Raw genomic sequence first — 21,528 nt, 5'->3', positions numbered from 1 at the left:
CATCCACACAACTACGTTTTAGTTTAGAAACGGAGAATTCAAACGAATACGATCTCCGTCTACACCAGTGTTTTAGCTGCGTATTAGAATTGATCTCCGTCCACATTAAAATGACTGAAAACGTGGATCACGTGACCATTCACCTACACTGGGCGTGCGCATGCCGGTGTAAACAGGAATCAGATTGACTATTACTCAGATTTCGCTGAGGTTGATAAGTATCTGGACTTTCGAAAGTTTTCGCACCATTCCTCAGGAACCAAAACTTCATTGATAAAATTATCCCACCATACGCTGATTCTTCCCGGCTTAACCCAAAACCGACGCTCCATGTACGGTCGATACCGCCGCTGCACATGGGAATTGTCATAGATCGCTCGAATAATAGCTTGCTTCTGGCGCATGTAGGCAGTTATAGCATTGTAAAATGCATAATTTACTTGGACTAACGTAACTGGTAGTCCAGGCTGATGTTGTATGTTCCCTTTCGAGGGAACTCGCACTGCGTCGTTGAAAAGACTCTTTGGGGACGCTCCCTTAGCGTGCGCCTCTGAAGTATGAATGAAACTAATCCAATCCTGATTGGTGTTGCATCGTGACGTAACATGTGACGGCATTACCGGATGTCCAAGTTTCATTACGGATGGGGACACGCATGTTTTGTGTGTGAACTGTTTGGGAGCGCAGCACGCCCAGGCAGCTCTCAAGGGAGAGACTGTGCAGACTGTGAAGCACTACCCATGAGAGTGCTGCGCTCCCGGCTGGCGTGCTTTGATGAGCACGGTCAGGCTCGCGTTCCCCGCGGTTCTGGTCCCGCGTCTGTTGAGGCGGCGCGGCGACTCAGATCGTGGGGTTCGCACCGGGAACTTGCAGATGAGAATGAGACTGCTCCGGCACTTTCTCATTCTTCATCGGAGGATCCCGAAGCCCCTGTGAGTGGTGCAGAAGCCCGCGTCGCGGCTTCTTCTGCCCACGACCAGGTCCCAATGCTTGAGCTCTCTGCTTCCGAGGAGGTAGATGTGCTCAGCATCGAGGGGATGACCGTGAGTTAGGCGCGCCAGTTCACGGCCAAGCATATGAGGAGCTGGTGGAGGTTGTGACTCGTGCCGTGGCCAGACTTAACATCAGCTGGCCACAAGATGAGCAGGGAACGCAAGTCAAAAGCAAATTAGACAAGCGTTTCCTGCGGCACAGGTCACAGCCTCAGCGCCGGGGTTTGCCGTTTTTCCCCCAATCTCCACAAAGAGATCTCGAGATCGTGGGATAAACTGCATTCGTCCCGTGTCTCCAATCCATCTGTGGTGGATTATAGCAATGTTTTGGGGGCACGGGATATTGGTTATGGGAGGATGCCTAAAGTAGAAGAGGCGTTAGCTGGATACCTCTCTCCTGAGGCGGCATCTTCCCTTAAAACCTCGACGCTAGTAAGCCCTGCAGAGATACATCTGCTTTAATAGGCAGGGTTTACATGGCGGCAGGTCGGGCTGGTTCATGTCTGCACTCTATAGCTATTTTGCAGGCATACCAGGCCGACCTCCTGACAGATTTGGACGAGGGGGAGGGGCCAACTCCAGAGGATATCGCGGAGTGGCGTAAGGCCACAGATTTGTCTCTCCGGGCCACTAAAGAGACGGCCCGCGCCATTGGCCGCTCTATGGCAGCTATGGTGGCCACGGAGAGGCATCTGTGGCTGAATTTGTCTAGGTTAAAAGAGAAGGACAAATCTGTTTTGCTGGATGCGCCGCTCTCTCCTTCTGGCCTGTTCGGCGACGCCGTTACATCGGTCCTCGACAGGTTTCAGGAGGCGTAGAAGCAATCTGCGGCGTTCCAGCAGTTCCTCCCCCGTAAATCTAAGTCCAAATCAAGTAGGGTGGGGGAAGGAGATCAGCCCCAGCCATCAGCCAGCTCCTCAAACCGCGCGGAGCAAAGGGAGAGCGTTTCCTCTAGAGCCCCTCCTCCGGGAGCTTGACAACAGAGGAAACGCTCCCAGCAGAAGCCCTCCAGCCAGAGGGGCGATCTGAGGGACGTCCTTCAGGCTAGGTGGGCTTCCAGGGTGGTGGGACTCCAAGGGGCTGCCCCCTCCGTTGCAGAGCAACCGAGGTTGTTCTCGCAGCCGAGCCCTCAGGGAAACGATGTGAGTTGCCCTCCGTCGGTGACCCTTCGGGCCGCATCATCTTCCAGCGAACACACTCCGCTTCGTTTTTCTTAAAGAATAAAAAACAAGCATCAGTTATGGTAACGAAAACCGTATCGACTACAGCCTGCCGGTCTTCCGCTTCAGGGGGTCGAGAAGGGTGCTTGAAAAACACCAGAGGCCAGTCTCGAGAGGCTGGTTCCCTTAGTAGATTTAGTAGAGGCATGGTATCATCTTCCCAACATATCTGCATGGGTCCTGCACATAATAAAGTCAGGGTACAGAATGCAGTTCGGGCACCGCCCCCCCAAATTTTCTCGGGTGGTGCAGACTACAGTGGTTCCAGAGCAGCCTCAGTTGATGGAACAAGAAGTGCAATCTCTGCTGCTAAATGAGGCCATAGAACGTGTTCCTCATTCAGACAGGGAGTCCGGATTTTACAGCTGGTACTTTATAGTTCCAAAGAAGGATGGAGGGTTGAGGCCAATTCTAGATCTCAGGGTTTTGAACCGGTCTCTGAGGAAGTTCAGGTTCAAAATGCTTACTATTCCTGTCATCGTGAGTCAAATCAGATCCGAGGACTGGTTTGTCACATTAGATCTAAAAGACGCCTATTTTCATGTATCCATCCTTCCATGTCACAGGAGGTTCCTGAGGTTCGCTTTCGGGGGCGAAGCTTACCAATATCGGGTTCTTCCGTTCGGCCTAGCACTCTCTACCCGCACATTCACCAAATGTATGGATGCAGCACTTACTCCACTAAGACTTCAGGGCATCCCGCATACTGAATTATATCGACGACTGGCTCATTCTGGCCCAGTCTCGAGAAATGGCAGTTCGGCATCGAGATGTCGTCCTTGGCCACATTCAAAAATTGGGGTTGAGACTCAACACAAAGAAGAGTGTGTTAGAACCGTCCCAGTTTTACAACCTTTCTGGCCGTGGTGTGGAACTCGACTACAATGCAGGCACGCATGTCTCCTGCGCGTATCGAGTTCATTCTGGCGATGGTGTCCAAGTTAAAGCTAGGCCCGGCCATCACTGTAAAGCAATTTCAAAGACTGCTGGGCCTCATGGCAGCAGCATCCAACATTTTACCTTTGGGCCTTCTACACATGAGGCCCCTTCAGGGGTGGCTGAAAGCCAAGGGGTTTTCCCCCAAGGGGAATCCATTTCATATTATCCGAGTAACGCGCAGATGCCTTTTATTCTCTAATAATATGGAAGAAACCTTGGTTCCTGTCCCAAGGGCCAGTGTTAGGAGCGTCATGTCGCCGGAAAACCGTTTTGATAGACGCCTCCCTCACTGGCTGGGGCGCGGTCATGGACGGCCGCTTTCCCAGGGGTCTGTGGCAGGACCATCTTCATTTTTCGCACATAAATTGTCTAGAGATGTTGGCTGTGTTCAGGGCTCTGAGGAGCTTCCTTCCAGACATCAAGGGTTACCATGTCCTAGTTCGATCGGACACATCAGTGGTAGCTTATCTGAACCGACAAGGGGGACTCAGATTGCGCCCTCTGTGCAGACTAGCGCATCAGGTTATTCTTTGGTCCCAAGGGAAAATACTGTCTATCAGAGCAATGTATATTCCGGGGGTTCAGAATCAGGGAGCAGATATCCAATCGGGGCGGGGGCTGAGGCCCGGGGAATGGAGACTTCATCCAGATGTTGTGAAGTTGATATGGGAGAGGTTTGGACCCATGGAAGTGGATCTATTCGCATCTCGAGAGACGTCCCACTGCCCACTTTGGTTTTCCCTCTCACATCCAGCCCCACTGGGGTTGGATACCATGGTACAGGCCTGGCCGAGGCTTCGCCTGTACGCATTTCCCCCGATCGCTCTGCTTCCGGGAGTCCTGGAGAGGGTCCGTCAGGAGGGCATCAGTGTACTTCTGGTTGTGTGGCCGACCTGAGTATGGTTTTCATACATAATTTCACTCCTGATAGCTCCGCCATGGCAGATTCCTCTGAGGAGGGATCTGTTGTCTCAGGCGGAGGGCACAATTTTCCACCCTCACCCAAAGCTGTGGAAACTGTGGGTCTGGCCTCTGAGGGGGTTCAGTACCTAAATGCTGGTCTATCAGCCGGGGGGGTTGAAACCATACTCCGTCTACTAGGAGATTATATGGCCTCAAGTGGAATGTATTTATCACTTGGTGTAGAGAACATGATTTAGACCCAGTTAACTGCCCGGTGGCTTCAGTTCTGGAGTTTCTTCAAGATTGTTTCTCTGCGGCTGCCATTGCGGCTTTCCACGCGCCATTAAGTGATGGGCCTCTGGGGAGGCACCAGCTGGTCATTCGTTTTCTCCGTGGTACTTGGAGGATGAGACCGACAACCAGGTCCTGGGTTCCTGCCTGGGACCTGGCAGTGGTTCTGGAAGGGTTATCCCTGGCCCCCTTCGAACCTCTTCAGTCGGCTTCGCCTTAAGATCTTACATACAAATTGGTCTTTCTCTTAGCCATCACCTCTCTTAAGAGGGTGGGAGATCTTGCCCCTGGCAGGGTTAAGGCCTTTTTGCACCCGAGACCGGGCTATGTGCCTAAAGTGTCTGCTAATACGGCTAGGTCTACAATACAATACAGGCATTCCATCCTCCACCTCATGGGTCGGCTCTTCCCCGTCAGACCTTTGAGTATTTACCTCGAGAGGTCCTCTTCTTGGAGGAGGTCGGACCAACTGTTAGTGTGTTTTGGTTCACCTAGGAGAGGGCTCCCGGCATCCAAGCAAACTATTAGTAATTGGATTGTTCAGGCTATTGCCTCGGCTTATGAGGTGCGCAATTTGCCTTCACCTCTGGCCATAAGGGCTCATTCGACTAGAGGCATGGCATCCTCTAGGGCCCTCCTCTCGGGAGTTCCCCTCCAGGAGATCTGTGAGGCAGCCGGTTGGGCTACCCCGCACACTTTCTTTAGGTTTTATATTCTGCACCTCCCTAGTACGCCTGGCGCACATGTGCTCTCGTCCTAGCTGAGTGCCTGAATCAGTTTCACTCCAGGGCAGCCCTATTTCGGTGCGTGGCCTAGTGGGCATTCGTTCCCCAAAGAGTCGTTTTCAACGACGCAGTGCGAGTTCCCTCGAAAGGGAACGTCTCAGGTTATGACTATAACCCTTGTTCCCTGAGAAGGGAACGCCACGCCCCTAGAGGCCTTAGAGCATCTTGCTTTATCGCGAGGCTAGTGTGTGTGTGTGTCGGCGTCTCTTTTATACATCCGGTAATGCCGTCACATGTTACGTCACGACGCAACACCAATCAGGATTGGATTAGTTTTCATACTTCAGAGGCGCACGCTAAGGGAGCGTCCCCAAAGAGTCGTTTTCAACGACCCAGTGTCTCGTTCCCTTCTCAGGGAACAAGGGTTATAGTCACAACCCGAGACGTTTTCTTCCGTTGTATGACACCCAATCAGAGAGCCGAGCGTGAGCCTCTGCATCATCGTTTCTAAACTTCACCGTTTTAGGTCTTCGTTTTTGTTGTTTTAGTCTGGACGGGAGGTGCAAACGTAGCAAAATGTCTCCATTTCTAAACTAAAACGTAGTAGTGTGGATGGGGCCTAAGGCCTGTAAGACATAATGCATTTCTCATTCCAAGCTTGCTCTCTATCCAGACCATATTTTCCGCTTTGAATTTCTCCTTCCAAGATGGTTTTTGTTGGCCTTATTGCCATAAAGTGTATAGAGTTGTGTAGAACTGAATTTAATATATATTTGATCGTATGGTGTCATGTTCTGAATGGTGTTTATATTAATATTGATCACTCTCACTGGAATAGCTAGTCCATGCTGCTGTAAAAGTGTTCCTGACATTGCTCTTACACACACACACACACACACACACACACACACACACACACACACACACACACACACACACACACACACACACACACACACACACACACACACACACACACCATTGCACTTTCTCACTGATGCATTTTCTAAGAAAATAAAAGGCTTGAGTTTTTGGCATATCACTTCAAAAAACACTGCTTAGGGCCAGAGAATGCTGGGAAGGAATGCGAACCTTCACAGCGCTCAGCTGACCTCTCTCTTTCTCTCTGCTCACAAAGAAAGCTGCTCTCTTTTTCCTTTTGCGGCAATAACCTCAGACAACTTGTAGGTATTGTTTACTTCAGCCTGAAGTATCAAAAATATTTTCATAATTTTCCCATTGTGCTTTCTTTTTTTATATGACCAGGCTCAGGCAATTGCTATCTTTTTTCCCTTTTTGGCTATATAGTTTTTTCACAATTTCTGTGCTAATTTCGGGCGAGAAAAGAGAATATGTGAAATGGATTTAAACAAGAGAAAATTTGTTAAACAGAGTTAAAAGTATTACACACGTATAGGGCTGCAACAACTAATCGATAAAATCGATTATAATCGATTATGAAAATCGTTGTCAACGAATGTCATTATCGATTAGTTGGTCTGCTTACGTCACGGGGAGCGTTTACTGGTACGCACACACACGCAAGGTCTCTCTCCCTCAGGCGCTCTGCCGAGGGCGCGCGCTACACGGTTTGGAGCAGTCTCTTCTGTCTCGCATGCGCGCTCTTGCTTGCGCGCTCTAGATTTCGATAGTTTGAACCATAGACATCATATAGGTAGACGCCCTATCGACCGCTACTGCCTATTGGCACGGACGAGAATTGGAGCCGCCATCTTAAACCGGTCACCCGCTCCGCTCAGTGTAATCTGAATGTCAGGTGAAATGAGCTATCAGCGCATTAAATTAATCATATCTCACTGAATACTGAACTGATTTTCACGCGTTTTTTTTTGCTGCAAAGGTCATTCATGTAGCTATGATACAGGACACATGGTTCGGCGTATTTTAATATCCATAGTAGGCTTAACAGTAATATAATATTCTGATATAAGATATAAAGTGACCAGACACATTATGTGTGATGAAGGATATAATGTATTTTATAAATCACACACTATAAATATAATAAAGAAGCAGAAACAGATAGTTGCAGTAAAGTAAGATATTTTAATAAGTTGAAGAAACAATTTATGATTTGTGACACGCACATACACACGAACAGACACACAAACAAACACGAACAGACACACACACTCTCTCTCTCTATCTCTCTCTCTATCTTTCTCTCTCTCTCTCTCACACACACACACACACACACACACACACACACACACACACACACACACACACACACACACACACACACACACACACACACACACACACACTTTCACACACAGAACGCAGCCACCGAATCCACCGAACGCAGCCACATGTAATAGAGATTGCTAATGTGACGTCATCGTGACGTATTACCAGTGGTGAACGCAAAGCATTTTGGGAATCCGCGGCACAAACAGAAGTAGGCGCCGGACTTGATTGCATGGAGGGAAGAACGCAGTGTTCAAGATGCCGTCTATCTGCTGTGTTATAAACTGCAATAGTCCTTCTTGCACAGTTTTGAAAACGAACATTAAGGGTTGTTTTAAGGACATGTTTGTGTATGCTCGTAGACACTCACTCTGAAGCGGTCAGAGGCGATTCTGAAAGATTCAAAAAGTCGAGACAGGATTATCGTACCCAATTCTACACACCACTCTAACTTAGTTCATCCAAAACTAACTAGAAAATAGACTCAAAGTGCTAAATATCTGAATTATCCTTTAAGAACGGATCAATATATTTGTTTTCCTTAATTTTAATTAACCCTGACTTTATTCTCATCTGAATGGTAAATAATAGATTTTCGTATAAAATAATACTACCATTAAAAGCACATTTGATTTTCTTTTTTAATCAATGTAGAATATGTAACTGCTCTGAAGACAAGAAATGAAAACCAATGCGATATGATTAATGTCCAAAAGATGTAACCCACAGACTGTTTTGAAATGGGGTTGGATAAATATGTTGCTTTAAAAACTGTGTGTTTGGTTGGGTGACAGTTGTAGGTTACAGTTTGACAAGAGTTTAGACTGTGACAAAAGCACAATGTTGTGTTTTATTGCGAGTGTAAATTACACGAATATAAGTAAAAACTTTGCAGTTTGAATAACCTTTATGAACCAAATGACGGAGTATGTTTTTATGTTTCCACTGTTCGATCGCGTCTCTCTCTCTCATTCACAAACACACACACACACACACACACACACAGTTCGATCACGCCCGCGCCTCTCTCTCTCGCGGACGCACACACACACACACACACTCCAGCATTGTAATCTTGACATGAATTGTGACTGCATGCAGATAGATGAGAGAGGGAGGAGTGTGGTGCTTAAAACATTAGCATACTTTTGAACGGACGAGTTTTCTGGTATGGTCCTACAATGTTTTCTTGATATTTTTTTTCATGCCAGAACACTAGCCTGCTATGCCAGCCCATGTAAACGGGCCAAACATACCCATAATTCTTTGCGTTCTGATGACGTTGCCGCCCAGTTGGTCACATGTCTTAGCGATCTCTATAAAAATTGAGAAGAAGATTTTCAACGTGTTTGCATCAGAAATTTGTAAAAATTAAATTCGGACAACATTAAGCCTATACCTTTTTTATTGTATGTGGATGTGGGAGGGGAAAATGTCGAGACTAAAGCCCTATTCGGATTAACTTTACAAGGTTAGATGGAGTAAGTTAATAATGTAATTTTACCACAGGACTTCTGTAATATCAATAGCCAAATCGCGTGTGATAAGATATAGGTTATCAATAACACTAGAAGTTGGAGGGGTAACTCAATTTGCGCATCGCTGTCATGCGTGTATTACATTGCTTCCTGATATCATGTGCGCAAACACAAATAACCTATACAACAGGGCAGTTGAATTCTTATCTTATAACCTAGAAGCTCTTGTAATTATTACTTTAACAGTTAACGTTACCCCACCTCTCCATGCCGGGTGAACCCCGGCTGATGCAGTAAGTTAAACAGCATTTCACAACGATTTCAGTACAGTAATAGCACATATCCTGGCTCCTTCTCGATTATCTGGTAATATTCTATTCACAAAATACAACCAATAGTACAGTAATGTTAAGACTCACTTGTGAAAAGCCCTATTTTTGATGGTCCGGCGATTAGAACAGGAAAATGCTCCACAATGCTCTGGCATCTTATCTGCTGCCACGCAACGAAACTAGGAATACGACCGGTTCAAGATGGCGGCCGCATTTCTCGGTGCTCAGCGGCCAATAGGGCATCTAGTCTCTATATGATATCTATGGTTTGAACTAATTCGCGGGCATCAGGGAGCCGCAATCAATATGCGGGAGACTCCCGGGACTTCCGGGATGTCTGTATTTTGTCTCGAGCATCAGGTTGTGCAATCAGTTCGCTCGCAACGTAAGTGATGGATTAAAATAGCGCTACCGCAGAAATAGGTTAAATTAAAACGGTCTTTACAAAGCGAAGCACTAAATACAAAGGCAGTTAATAACAGCAGCAGTAAAATATTGTTTTTTAGTCACTGTACTCAATGGTTTTCAGCGAATGCTTGTGCACTAATGCATAATTTCTCCTGTCCTTTACTCAAGCCTGTTAGCTTGCTGGGTAACGTTACCTCCATTCCGTTCTCTTTTTATAGCATTTGTCTACTAAGTTTTAATTGTTTTTCAAACGCGATCTACTGCGGCTCTACATTCACACAATTGTTTTCAGTCTTTCTATATTTATTTAATCAATTTATCCTTATATTATATTCTTTTATATATTATATATATAATATATATTATATTCTTTATCCTTATATTCCTTATATATAATTAATTTTAAATAAAAATTAAATGAATTATATATTTTAGATGTTTTTAGTTTGTTTTTAGTTCAGATATTCACATCTGAACAACATGTCTGTGTAAATCTGTTTTAACAAAAAATGTGTTAAAACATATGTTGGATATCATTTTTTTAACAATAATCATGTTTGTCAACTTGCCATCAGCAATTATCATTAAAAACAATGCAAATATTGATATTAGTAAAACTCAATGTGTGGCTTTTGCACTTTTTAAAGTACACTTTTACACATAAATACCCTGATTTACGGTTTTATTTAGTTATAATAAAAAAAAAATCTAATTTAATTTCTATCCGATTAATCGATTAATCGAAAAAATAATCGTCCGATTAATCGATTATCAAAATAATCGTTAGTTGCAGCCCTACACACGTATTAATAGCTGAGAGCATTACATTAGCCATAATATTTAGGCTACTAAATGTGAAAGGGATTAGGGTTGGATTTATGATCGACAGGCATTCCAGTTGTTATCTGCCGAGTCTCTATGGGCTTGCTAATGATCATGGATGCCACCCATGCATTTTTATGTACTTTTAGAATATTGCATATTAAAGTTCAATAATTTGCATAAAAACACATGCTTGCTCAAGGTAAGAAGACCACATGCATTAACTATGATGGAAAAACATTTAATGGATAAAGACGTCATGGAAATTATTGGCAGAGCTCTGGCTTCCTTGGTGGCTACAATTTCCATTTCTATTTTGTGCCAATTTCAAACAGCGAAGATTTTGTTCAGTTGAACCCATGGGATGCAAGTTCTGCTGGTAAATATATTTTTTTGCATAAAATGAATTTAATAACATTTTTAACAGCTAGTGCTATAAGACAACTGGCATATAAAAACTAATTATGGCAGCTCCATCTGAAATTGTGAAATTCAATGTTGATATGCAGTCTAATCTTTGTTTTGATGAACTCATAGAGGTCAAGGTGTGAAATTACCACACATAAGTAATTAAGTGAGTGAAAAGGAAATATAATGAGTAAATATGATTACTGGGATTGTACCTATTCTTCATAGTGATAACAAAAATCAAACTCTATTTACAGAACAGAGCTATTGACTATTTATTTAATGCAACATATAGCCTGTCATATAACATGGGTTAAAGAAAGTGTGTGATTTAGCTTTTTTTTCCGCAGCACACTGCTGTTCACTTCATTATCTTGACATGCACATTTATAGGAGTCATTGGTCAGTGCAGTGGGATCACTGCATGGAATGTGTTGCTGCATTACAGATAATGAGCTCCATTTTCATAAGACTGTGCTTTTATGAGGAGTGTGTTGAAATCTTGAGAGTGTAAGCATATGACCTATCTTCATCATGCAGTCACGCTTTAGTTCCCTCTCCCACACTGTTTGATTTGTGTAGGCTGTAGCATTTCCTTCTCTGGTCCCATGTTCCACTGTGGACCTCTTACACATAGTATACACATAGGGACACAAAAATGGGATTGCAATAATAAAGACTGTTTTCAAAACTGAAGCCATTGATTGAGCCAGAAGTTGAAGTGCTGTTTTCATAGATATTTTAACATTTTGACTAGACTTATTTTTCTTGACAGTTAGTGAAGTTGCTAAGTGTGTCTATGCATCTAGGATTGCAGTTGCAAAAAGATACAGATATCTCAAGGCAAGTTGCTTAAAATTATATTTTCTCAGTTTCTATGGCTTGGAGTAGGATTGACAACAGAGCTACGACAGACAATGGGAATAACAAGATAGTGTGAACATCACACACTGATGTCCCAGAGCTGCTGTTTATCTATAGTGTCTCCTACTGCACTCACTCACTCACCAGTCCAGGACCACAGGAAGCACATCCTCTTTCCAGTGTCTCTACCTCTGCAGGAGCTGAGCAGGATATTTATAAATGACATGATCTCCTTTCCTTTTCTACCGACAGTCCCAGTGAAACTCTCAGTCTCTGTGGAGTTTGAGTAGTTCTCACCACATAATATGGACAAGCACTTTCTCAGGCTTCATATAAAAGTTGAAGAAAAATGCAGGACATTTTAGTCATTTTTTCATTACTGGATGTTTTCTGTATAAGCACATTGGCCAGCAGGAGGTTTGGGTTGCTAAGCTAGCTGTAAGGATTTGGATCAAATGTGACTCTTCTCAGCGTGTGTGCACACAGCCTGCATAGGGCATAATAGCCAGCAACTTCAGTCCAAATTATAAGATTCCCTTTGAGGATAGAACAAAAAACAGGGTCCAAATCAAGCATGTACTAATACACTTTGTGCCTGCCATTACTCTGATAGTTACTTATTTGTGATTTATACTAACATGCTTTGCTTACATTTTGTTTGGAATTCTTTAGAGATAGTCCTAAGGGATACTGTGATTAATAGAGATTTTCTCCTATTGATTTGAAAGGTCGGACAGGATATATTGAAGGACTCATTTCTTAAAAAAAAGAAAAAAAAAGAAAGGTTAATAGGCTTTAGTTATGTCACAGCCATGAACCACGATTTGTTGAAGATAACATTAGAGCGAGGGGCTTTTTCACTCTAGAGAGCATTTGATTGGACAAAAATCTGTATGTAGGATTAAAATATTGTTGTTTTTTTTGTAAAAAGAAAGTTTAAAACTATGAAGTTTTGCTTATATGTAACTAAATGATCATTTCCAACATTTGTTAATTTAATAAATCTTGTAAATCATTACTGCTAAAATACATGTACAATGCAATTAGCACCAGCATTCTGAAGTTCTTGAATTCGATTAAATATTAGAACCTTTTACAATTGTACACTACTTTTTATCTGTGTGTAATATCCTGACATCTATGAGGTACCAACACAAGCTAATCCTACAATTCACACGTGTATAAAACCCAGGACACGCCAAGCCGAAATCAACGAACCAGCGGCAACAAAAGTGTGAGTGAGAGAAAGACGACTTTGTTGTATCCTTTCAATGGCTGCGTCTCAGCCAAAAAGCTGTGCTTGAACACACCAAAAAGGACTAAAGACGACTGTCAACTAGCAAGTTCGTTCTGAGCCTTCTTAGTAAATATCTGTCTAAATCAGTAGGTTTTGATTGTCTATTTTCGTCATTCAAAAGGAAAACTGAAACTAGGACTGCACTACAGATAAATCGTAAACAAAGCAGCGCTTGCTTACCATTTTGAATATCAATCATGCTGATCCAGGCTCATGTTATTATAAAAATATTGATGCATTGGAATGCTCAGGTAAAGCCTGGTTCACACGGGACAATTTTAAAATTGTTGGACGATTTTCCAAACCTGAGAGACCCCACACACGGCGATTAAAAAATCACAGGTCTAACAGTTTTGGTCGTAAAGTGTGTGGTGCGCAGCCACACGGCAAAATCAACACATCACACACAAACCGATTTGACTCCCGAGCATTCCCAGGTCAGACGGAAAATCTCACGAAATCCCTCAAGATCAAACGTGACTTCAGAGTAAACAATCATGGCAGAAGGAAGAGGATGCAGTGGCGATAGTTTGTATTTTGTTTTTAACCGAATCCATCTCCGACGTCCACCGGACTTTCTGGTGCGCCATGCCGCCGGCTGGTTTGATTTTGTTTCCCGGTGCTTCCTCTGCGCCTCGTCACCTCGCTTTCTGATTGGCTACACGCCACAGTCCACAGGCTGCGTGCTCGTTTGTACCCGGGGGACACCACACACGAGGAGAAATCGGGCCAAAAAAATCCAACATGTTGGATATCCCCGATTTGAGATTGGAGTGGTCCCGACGTCCTTCCGAGCAGACGAGAGCACTCTTAACACACCACACACGGCAGGAATATCTGATCAGATTATTTTACGATAATCGGAGCATCCTTAAGATTGTCGGAAGGGGTAAATCGGGGCTAAAATCGGAATAATTATCCTGCCGTGTGAACCAGGCTTAAGATGATGTAAAATTATAACAGCCTTCTGTCTGTACTGTCTTCCTTGGTCGCTGTCATCACTTTCTCTTTTATTGTCGTGCACTGACTCCGTCGCTAAGCTGAACAGCCAATCTGAGTTCTCTCAACGACGGCCCGAAGCCGATTCAACATGCTGAATTGGCCCAAAAAACAACAACAATGGTGTCTGAATAGAGCCAACAGTGCAGCAGAACACACCTAAAAAACTAAGGCGACCGATGCTCAAATATGGCCCCACGTTGCCCGACATCCAACCGTCGGCTTGGTGTGTCCCTGCCTTAAGAGCTGCACAATTAATCGTTAAAAGATCGCAATCATATTCCTATGGCGATTCGGCTCTGTCTATTAAACCTTTGACAAGTACGATCTCAACTAACATCCAGTTGGTGCTGCTGCTGACCCAGAGATAGCAGTTGTCATGTTTAAGAAACAGCTTTACGCACTGTGATCTTTTCAACCACACAGTATCATTATTTATTTTGTTACAGTAATCAAGATGTCACAAATGTGCTTGGTAAAAGTTTATAGTTCAGATATAAACAGTAATGTCAATGGTAGTGATCAAAATAGAGCAGATCACCTTTTGAAAGTAACCTGACTTTTCAAATAAAGATTGTATGAATTACGGTACATAATTACGGCAGAATGTAGCAACAAGTGACTGTTAAAAATCTATTTGTTATTGGATCATTCATTTTGTCAGAACCAAATTACTTGTTGTTTTGCTGTCTAATTTTAGTTTTCTATTCAGAATCGTGGGAGAATCATCTATATTTCGAACAAAAAAAATGTGATTCTCAATTTATCCAGAATCGTGCAGCTCTCAAATGTATGTAACATAGCCTACATACGTATAGTGTGTATATAGTACACACACACACACACACACACACACACACACACACACACACACACACACACACACACACACACACACACACACACACACACACACACTCTCACACACACCTCTGCCAAAAACACCCAGTCTGTGCATGAGGTCAGTTATGATAATGTCTTACACCTGCAACTTTACAGTCTTCCTACCCACGCAGAGCCCTTTCAGTCACTCAAACACTCCTGTCAATTGTGTTTCTGTGCAATTTATATGTACAATCTTCTCTTAGCTTTATAAACACACCTGTAAGCTTCCTACCTTCCTCGACCCACTGTCATGCACATATGTGCAAACCCACCCACACACACCATAGATGAGGACTCTTCTCACAATATCCCCATAAATACACTCACAGCACACTTGGTGATCATGAAGCACATTTACATATGCCTGGCTCTGTGTCTTGATATTGGGTTTGAAATTTACCCAGTGGGTCCAATTAGGGAGTGGCTTTCAGGTGGTAGGCCAATTCAATTTTGGCTTTTTAAAGGAATTTTCAACTTCTGATTATTGTTTAAAATAAGATATTTTTCAGGTCCATTGCTAGCTTTTCTTCTAATGGCAAATATTTAACAAAAATAATGATGATTTATGTGTCGTTCTGTGTGCTAATAAATATATATATTTTTTGTGCTATAATGTTTGTAATTATTTAGCCCACTAGTGCTAGCCAGCTTTTGTAGATTGTGTGAGGCATTTATGTGTACACTCTTTCCCCTTTCACTGATTAAAATATTTATTTGAATATAAGGCATTTTTTTGGCTGTAGTTTCTAACATTAACATCCACAGGGATTTATTAACTATAATATTTTACTGTGTGACAGGAAGTGACATGCAGCCAGCTGTTTTATAGCCCTGCAGTGAGAGATTGTTCATCTTCATGACAGTCCGGGTGTGTGACCATTTCAGTTCCAAGAGTCTGTGAGGATATCCTGCCACACAGCTGTGTGGTCAAACACTAGTATATATGTGCACTCCCTCTCACATATGGAGACACACTCTTGAGTGGAATCGTTCTCTGTCTCTCACTGTCTGACACAGAGGGCTGTTCTGCTCAGTCAGCACACATACACAAACACTCCAAGGTCATTTAGCTCTGTTCAGTATCCATCACTCGAGCCCCTACTCAACATCTCAACCTTCTCCATTAGAGCAAAACGCACAGCAACGACAGGATTTTAGCTGTGAGAGTCCAGTGGCATAGGCAAATCAAACTTAAACACACATTTTGACACACATTCAAACATGCACAATGAAGACAAATTACTACAGCCTGATCCACATTTATATTTCTAAGATGAATTCAGCTAAATTGTGCTACTTTTTAAATGTCATCATGACTCAATCCCAAAAAGTGTCCCTTTTTTCACTTGAATTCACCCTATATCCCTTTTCACCTTCTTTTCTTCTTAGTCCTTCACTCTTTTCTTCTTTTTATCTCATGCGTACTGTAGTTTGTGACATGCTCAGTCTATCCTCAGCAAAAAAGCACAGCGCAGGCTTAATGCAGGACAGCACTGGATTAAGAGCTACCCTTCGTAATCAGTCTGCTAAACACACACACACACACACACACACAAACACAAACACGCCTCAGCCAAGACCCTCTGCCCTACTGCGGGACAGGCACTCGCATATTAAACACACACAGGGATCAAGTTGGACAAACGCACATAGAAGTTTGTACCGCACAGCAAATCCTGCAGGTATAAGATTCACCTGCATAAACACACACACACACACACACACACCACCTGTCCGGCACTGCAGCACACTACAGTCACAGATTCAGCAGAACATCCCACTGCAGTGAAGCCCAAACCCAGCAGCCCCTCCCAGCCTCACAAGCTCCAGCACACGCTTACCTTTGTGACAGTCATGCAGAGAAGAGTGCAGAAGAGTCAGCTGCTGTTCCCGAAATGCTGAGTTAGACAGCAGGACAGAGAGAGAGAAAGAGATGGACTCACTGAGTGCGTGCAGTCTGCAGCCTCTAAGACAGCAGAGTGAGACATGAGAGATTGTGAAAGAAGAGGAGAAGAAGAGAGAGGGAGGGAGGGTCTGGTCGCTGTCTCTCGCTGAGTATCCGAGCCTATCAGTGCTGCCGCAGCCATGCTCCTTACTGCAGTGAAGTGAGATCAGCATGTTACTACTACTCACCCCCCCCCTCCCCTCCCCCCCCCCCCCCCCCCTCTCTCTCTCTCTCTCTCTCTCTTTCTCTCTCTCTCCTACCAGGCTGTCAATCTGATTACTGCATGCCCTAATGAAGATTATTGATGTCCACAAGTGCATCACCCTGTTCTACATGTCATAATCTTATTAGCTCTCTGTATACAACATACTGTATATTCAAACTCTCTCCCTTTCTCTCTCTAATAGTATCTTGGCCTACTTCAATGACAATGTTGTAACTTGGCTGCTAATCAAAATTCAGAAAGCAAATAAAATGACAGAGACTGAACGAATGAGACAAATTACTGAAATCTTGAAAACTGTCCGATGAAAACCCATATTAATTAATGTCGGTTTATTAATGCACAAACTAGTGTTTTGGTGGAACATGGTTTCTAAGGTTGTTGAGATGCATATATTTAGAAAAAATATTAATTGCTTAGTTAAAATGCATACTTAAAAAAAAAGAGAAGCATAAAGAGCTAGAAAAACTATTTTAAGAGGCTATATTATATGACTGTTGCAAGAGATCCACGACTGAGAAAAAAATGATAAACTGCAAAACTTTTTTTATGTTCTACTACCCTCTTGTGGGCCTAAGAAATATTACATCACTGATTACATTTATTGAACAACACATTTTAAGGGATAGTTCACCCAGGCCCTGTAAAGCTTGTCCACTTTCGACCTCTTCCTGATGTAGTCCAAAACGTATTTGACCGGATTGCTTTCGCCCATGTGGTCGAATGCGTTCGAACAACCACAAAAGTTCGCCTACTGACCTAATGAGTAAACATTATGGAAAGCAAACTAGCCAGATAGGATTTCAACTTTGTCAGCCCAAGTTTGGTTTGAAGATGAAAAACATACCAAGCACAATGGTCTCTAACCATTCCTGATTTCTAACACTCACAGCATTCGGTGTGGTCTTGCAGCGTTCAGAGCAGAAACTAAAGCTGGTGCTCTCCGTAGTTTTTCGTTTTACGTTGTCTCCTTTCGCTTTCATATGTAAATTGCACAAGCTTATTTTGTTCATTAGATCGAAATATCTGGGAAAAAAACATACATTTACTCGCCCATAGACCATCCCCTTGAAGAAATCAGGAAAGAACCTGTTCCAAACCTGTATGACTTACTTCTGGCCCTTTTTACAGTAAGTCAGACCCTGCATGGATTTAGGGTCTGACTTGTTACTTTCAGCAGTTAGCCCCTCTTGGTAGATGCCATAACTACATAATTTTCATTGAAAAAACTAAACAAAAAACTCTTTTTGTAAGTTTCAGGTTTTATTTTTTTGTATTTTAAAATTAATTTATTCATGCAATAGAAAAGCTGAATTTTCAGCATCATTGCTCCAGTCTTCAGTGTCAAATGATCCTGCAAAAATCGGTCTAATATGCTGATTTGGAGCTCAAGAAACATTTCTTATGCTAAAAACCATTCTGCTGCTTAATATTTTTGTGGAAACCATGATACATTTTACCAATATTCTTAATAGAAAGTTTAAAAGAACATCATTTATTTGAAATATATTTTTTTGGTAACACTTTAAAATACTTTACTGTCTCTTTTAACCAATTTAATGTGTTTTTGCTAAATAAAATAATTAATTTCTTTAAAAAATATATGATTGACCCCAAACTTTTGAATGGTGTACATTTTTGCAAACAACATATGTTGGAAATATACCTGGCTGTGGATCTCTTTTTCCTGTAAGGAGCTGGACTCGGTCTAACACGCCTCACAGCAGGAATGTGTCTGGTCGGTGCTTTCAGAAGTGAGAAAGGGTCCCACTGAAGCCTTTTCAGAGGCTCCTGGGGCAAATGGCAGATGCAGCCGCAGCCACAATGGCTTCCTCCATATGATGACTGCTTCAGCACTGTTCTGAGGTGGCCGTGGCAGAGCAGCACGCTCCGTATGACAATACACCTTGTCCATGATCAGACCTTTGTTTCTCCGGGCCAGCCACCTCTAGAACAAGTGTCCACCAAACACCGACTGAGGGGCCACGTACAACGGGCATGCAGTAACGCGCGTCTGGGTGGGCCTCCGACTGCACTGGCATCAACTGCCTCAAGTTTATGATAGTACACTTTGCTTTGAGATACCGCTGCTCAGCAAGCTTGTACTGGTCTGTAAAAACACTGTGACCGTTGCACTACGCTTCCCTCTGTTGTGAACTTTTTCTTCTAAAGTATAGGCAACTCAGAAGCTATGACCAGGAGACTTGGGTGAATTGTTTTAAGCAGGGTTCTTTATTGCTGTTGCATCACTGTAGTATTCCCAAGTCTGAACTCAATAGCTCAGCACAGTGTTATATCCTTTCAAGGGGGAGGGATTTACATATAGATGGGGACAATCTGAACAAAGCATGTAAATGAAATACAGGAATCAGCACGTTACCGGAAATTCCCAAACCCTGATCTTCATCAGCATAACAGTGTGATTCAAATGTAAATATTCTAATCCAATCAGTCGGACTATTCAATGACTGGGACAGGGGCTCCTAGAGCCATTAGAACAAAGGGTGAGAGTCTCAGTAATCTGACTCATTTAACTTACAACAGAGAGAACAGGACTGGCAATGAATCTCCTGCTGATAACTCTGATATCATCATTTATACTTCAAATGCTAAATTCAGTCTACTAAACTTTCTCAGTTTATATACTATTGTATTGTAACCTAAATTAAAACATTTAATACATTTGTAAAACTACACCTCGCATGTTGCAACTCGCCCGCCACCTCTGAGCATCTGAGGTCGCTTCATTCCACACAGGTTTTCGGCCTGCTGAATTGTGCCACCGACAAGGCCTCATGACAGCTTATGGCCCAGGGACAGTGGAGACTCCATCCCCAGGGGTCCAGCTGTTCTGGGACCACTTCGGGGCCGCACAGTTACATCTGGTTGCCTCTTCGGACTCGTCCCATTGTCAGTTGTTTTACTCCCTGTACAAGCGGACAACCCTCGGCATAGAGACACTGGCTCACAGCTGGCCGCAGGGCCTCCGTAGAAATGCGTTTCCCCAGTGAGCCTTCTTGCACAACACTGTGCTAAGTCAGAGAGAAGGAGCAGGTCTTGTTAGTTGCCCCTTATTGGCCCAACCGGACTTAGTTCCCCCGAACTTTTGCTTCTCTCAACAGCCCCTTCCTGACTCATTCCTCTGAGTACATTCTCAGGGACGGGGCATGATGGCACCCGCGTCCAGACCTCTGGAAACTCCATGTCTGGTCCCGGAAGGATCATCCGCGGTGGTTCTGCGTGATCTACCACAAACATGTCGTAGACACATCACTTCTGAGAGAGCACCCTCTAACGAGGCGTGCTTATGCCCTGGAGTGGAACCTGTTCGTTGAGTTGAGTCTTCTCTCCGAGAGGAGACCCCGAAGGTGTTCGATCACTTCTGTGCTTTCTTTTCTGTAAGATGGGTTCAGGAGGGCTGTCTCCTTCCACCCTCTAAAATGTTTTTTGCCTCTATATTTGTCACATATCATGATGCAGTGAATACAAATCCATGGGGAAAGCCTTGGGGACTTGATCGCCAGTTTCCTGAGGGGAACAAGGAAATTAAACCACCTTGCGCCCCCTTTATACCCTCTTGGGACTTATCTCTGGTGCTACTGCACTGCAGAGACCTCCCCTTAAGCCACTATAGGCAGCTGAGTTAAAAACCTGTTTTAAAAAAAAAAAAGAACAGTTCTCCTGCTTGTTTGTCCTCTATCAAGATGGTAGGGAACAATCTTCCTAACATTGTCTTAGGATAAGATAAAATAAAAATTCTGCATCAAAATTTATAGACAAGTAGTTTGTTTAGGCATGGTTTGTAAGGAATTACAAACCTGCGCACATATATTCAAACGCACATAACTATAGAATCAATTCTTAATGCGCATGTGAACGCCATCAGCGTCTATCACAGGTTCACGTTTAAAGTCTGTTTAGAGAGAACTGTGTCGTCTTAGCGGCCCCTAATTTAATAACAAATGATCATTTAGACGGAAGTGAATCAATCAAAACTAACTTTAGCTGGAAAAAACATTTTTCAAGAGCCACTATAAAACCAAACCAATCTCTGTTACCTTAAATTATATCTTTATCTCTGTAAAGCTGCTTTGAAACAATCTACATTGTTAAAAGCGCTATATAAATGAGGATGACTTGACTTGACTTGTAGGGGACCTTCGACGAATCTTGCCTTGAATTCGGGCCGGCCAACTCTCACAATATCCAAAAAACCCAGGCATGGATGTGTGCCCAAGGTTCCTACATCTCCCTTGAAAAGGGGACCAGGTGGTGAGCCTGCAAGTGCTTCCCCGGAGGAGGCAGACCCAGCCCTGGCTTTTTTCTGCCCTTTCCGTTCCTTGCGATTATAACTGGACAGAATGCAAAGCCTCAGGACCTCAGACCAGCTCTTGTCTGTTACGGAGACCACCAGAAAGGGAAGGCAGTTTCCAAGCAGAGGTTGGCCCACTGCATAGTGGTTGCCATCATCTTAGTGTGTTATCCCAAGGTGCACGTGCCCCCCTGGGTAGTGAGCTCCTCCAAAGAGAGAGTATAGCTCCTGCCTAGGCGTTGACACAGAGTGCCTCGCTGACAGATGTTTTAGA

The 21,528-nt window shown here is 43.5% G+C and overlaps 1 protein-coding gene across 2 annotated transcripts in view; it reads right to left on the bottom strand.

The window, feature by feature from the left end:
• Positions 1–16,907, bottom strand: part of coro2ba (coronin, actin binding protein, 2Ba) — a 49,259-nt gene extending 32,352 nt beyond the window's left edge. Inside the window, exon 1 of one of the 2 annotated variants that reach the window (XM_077228744.1) lies at positions 16,616–16,907. In XM_077228744.1, coding sequence (XP_077084859.1) covers positions 16,616–16,630 — 15 coding nt within the window. In that variant the 5' untranslated portion in view covers positions 16,631–16,907. The remainder of the gene's footprint in view (positions 1–16,615) is intronic. The other variant, XM_077228745.1, reaches the window with a different exon arrangement.
• Positions 16,908–21,528: the final 4,621 nt, after the last annotated feature.

Source organism: Siphateles boraxobius, unplaced genomic scaffold (genome assembly GCF_051911475.1).
Source record: "Siphateles boraxobius isolate OS27281-9 unplaced genomic scaffold, OSU_SipBor_1 130, whole genome shotgun sequence".
NCBI classification, from domain to species: domain Eukaryota; kingdom Metazoa; phylum Chordata; class Actinopteri; order Cypriniformes; family Leuciscidae; genus Siphateles; species Siphateles boraxobius.
This window is presented reverse-complemented; position numbering and strand designations above follow the sequence as displayed.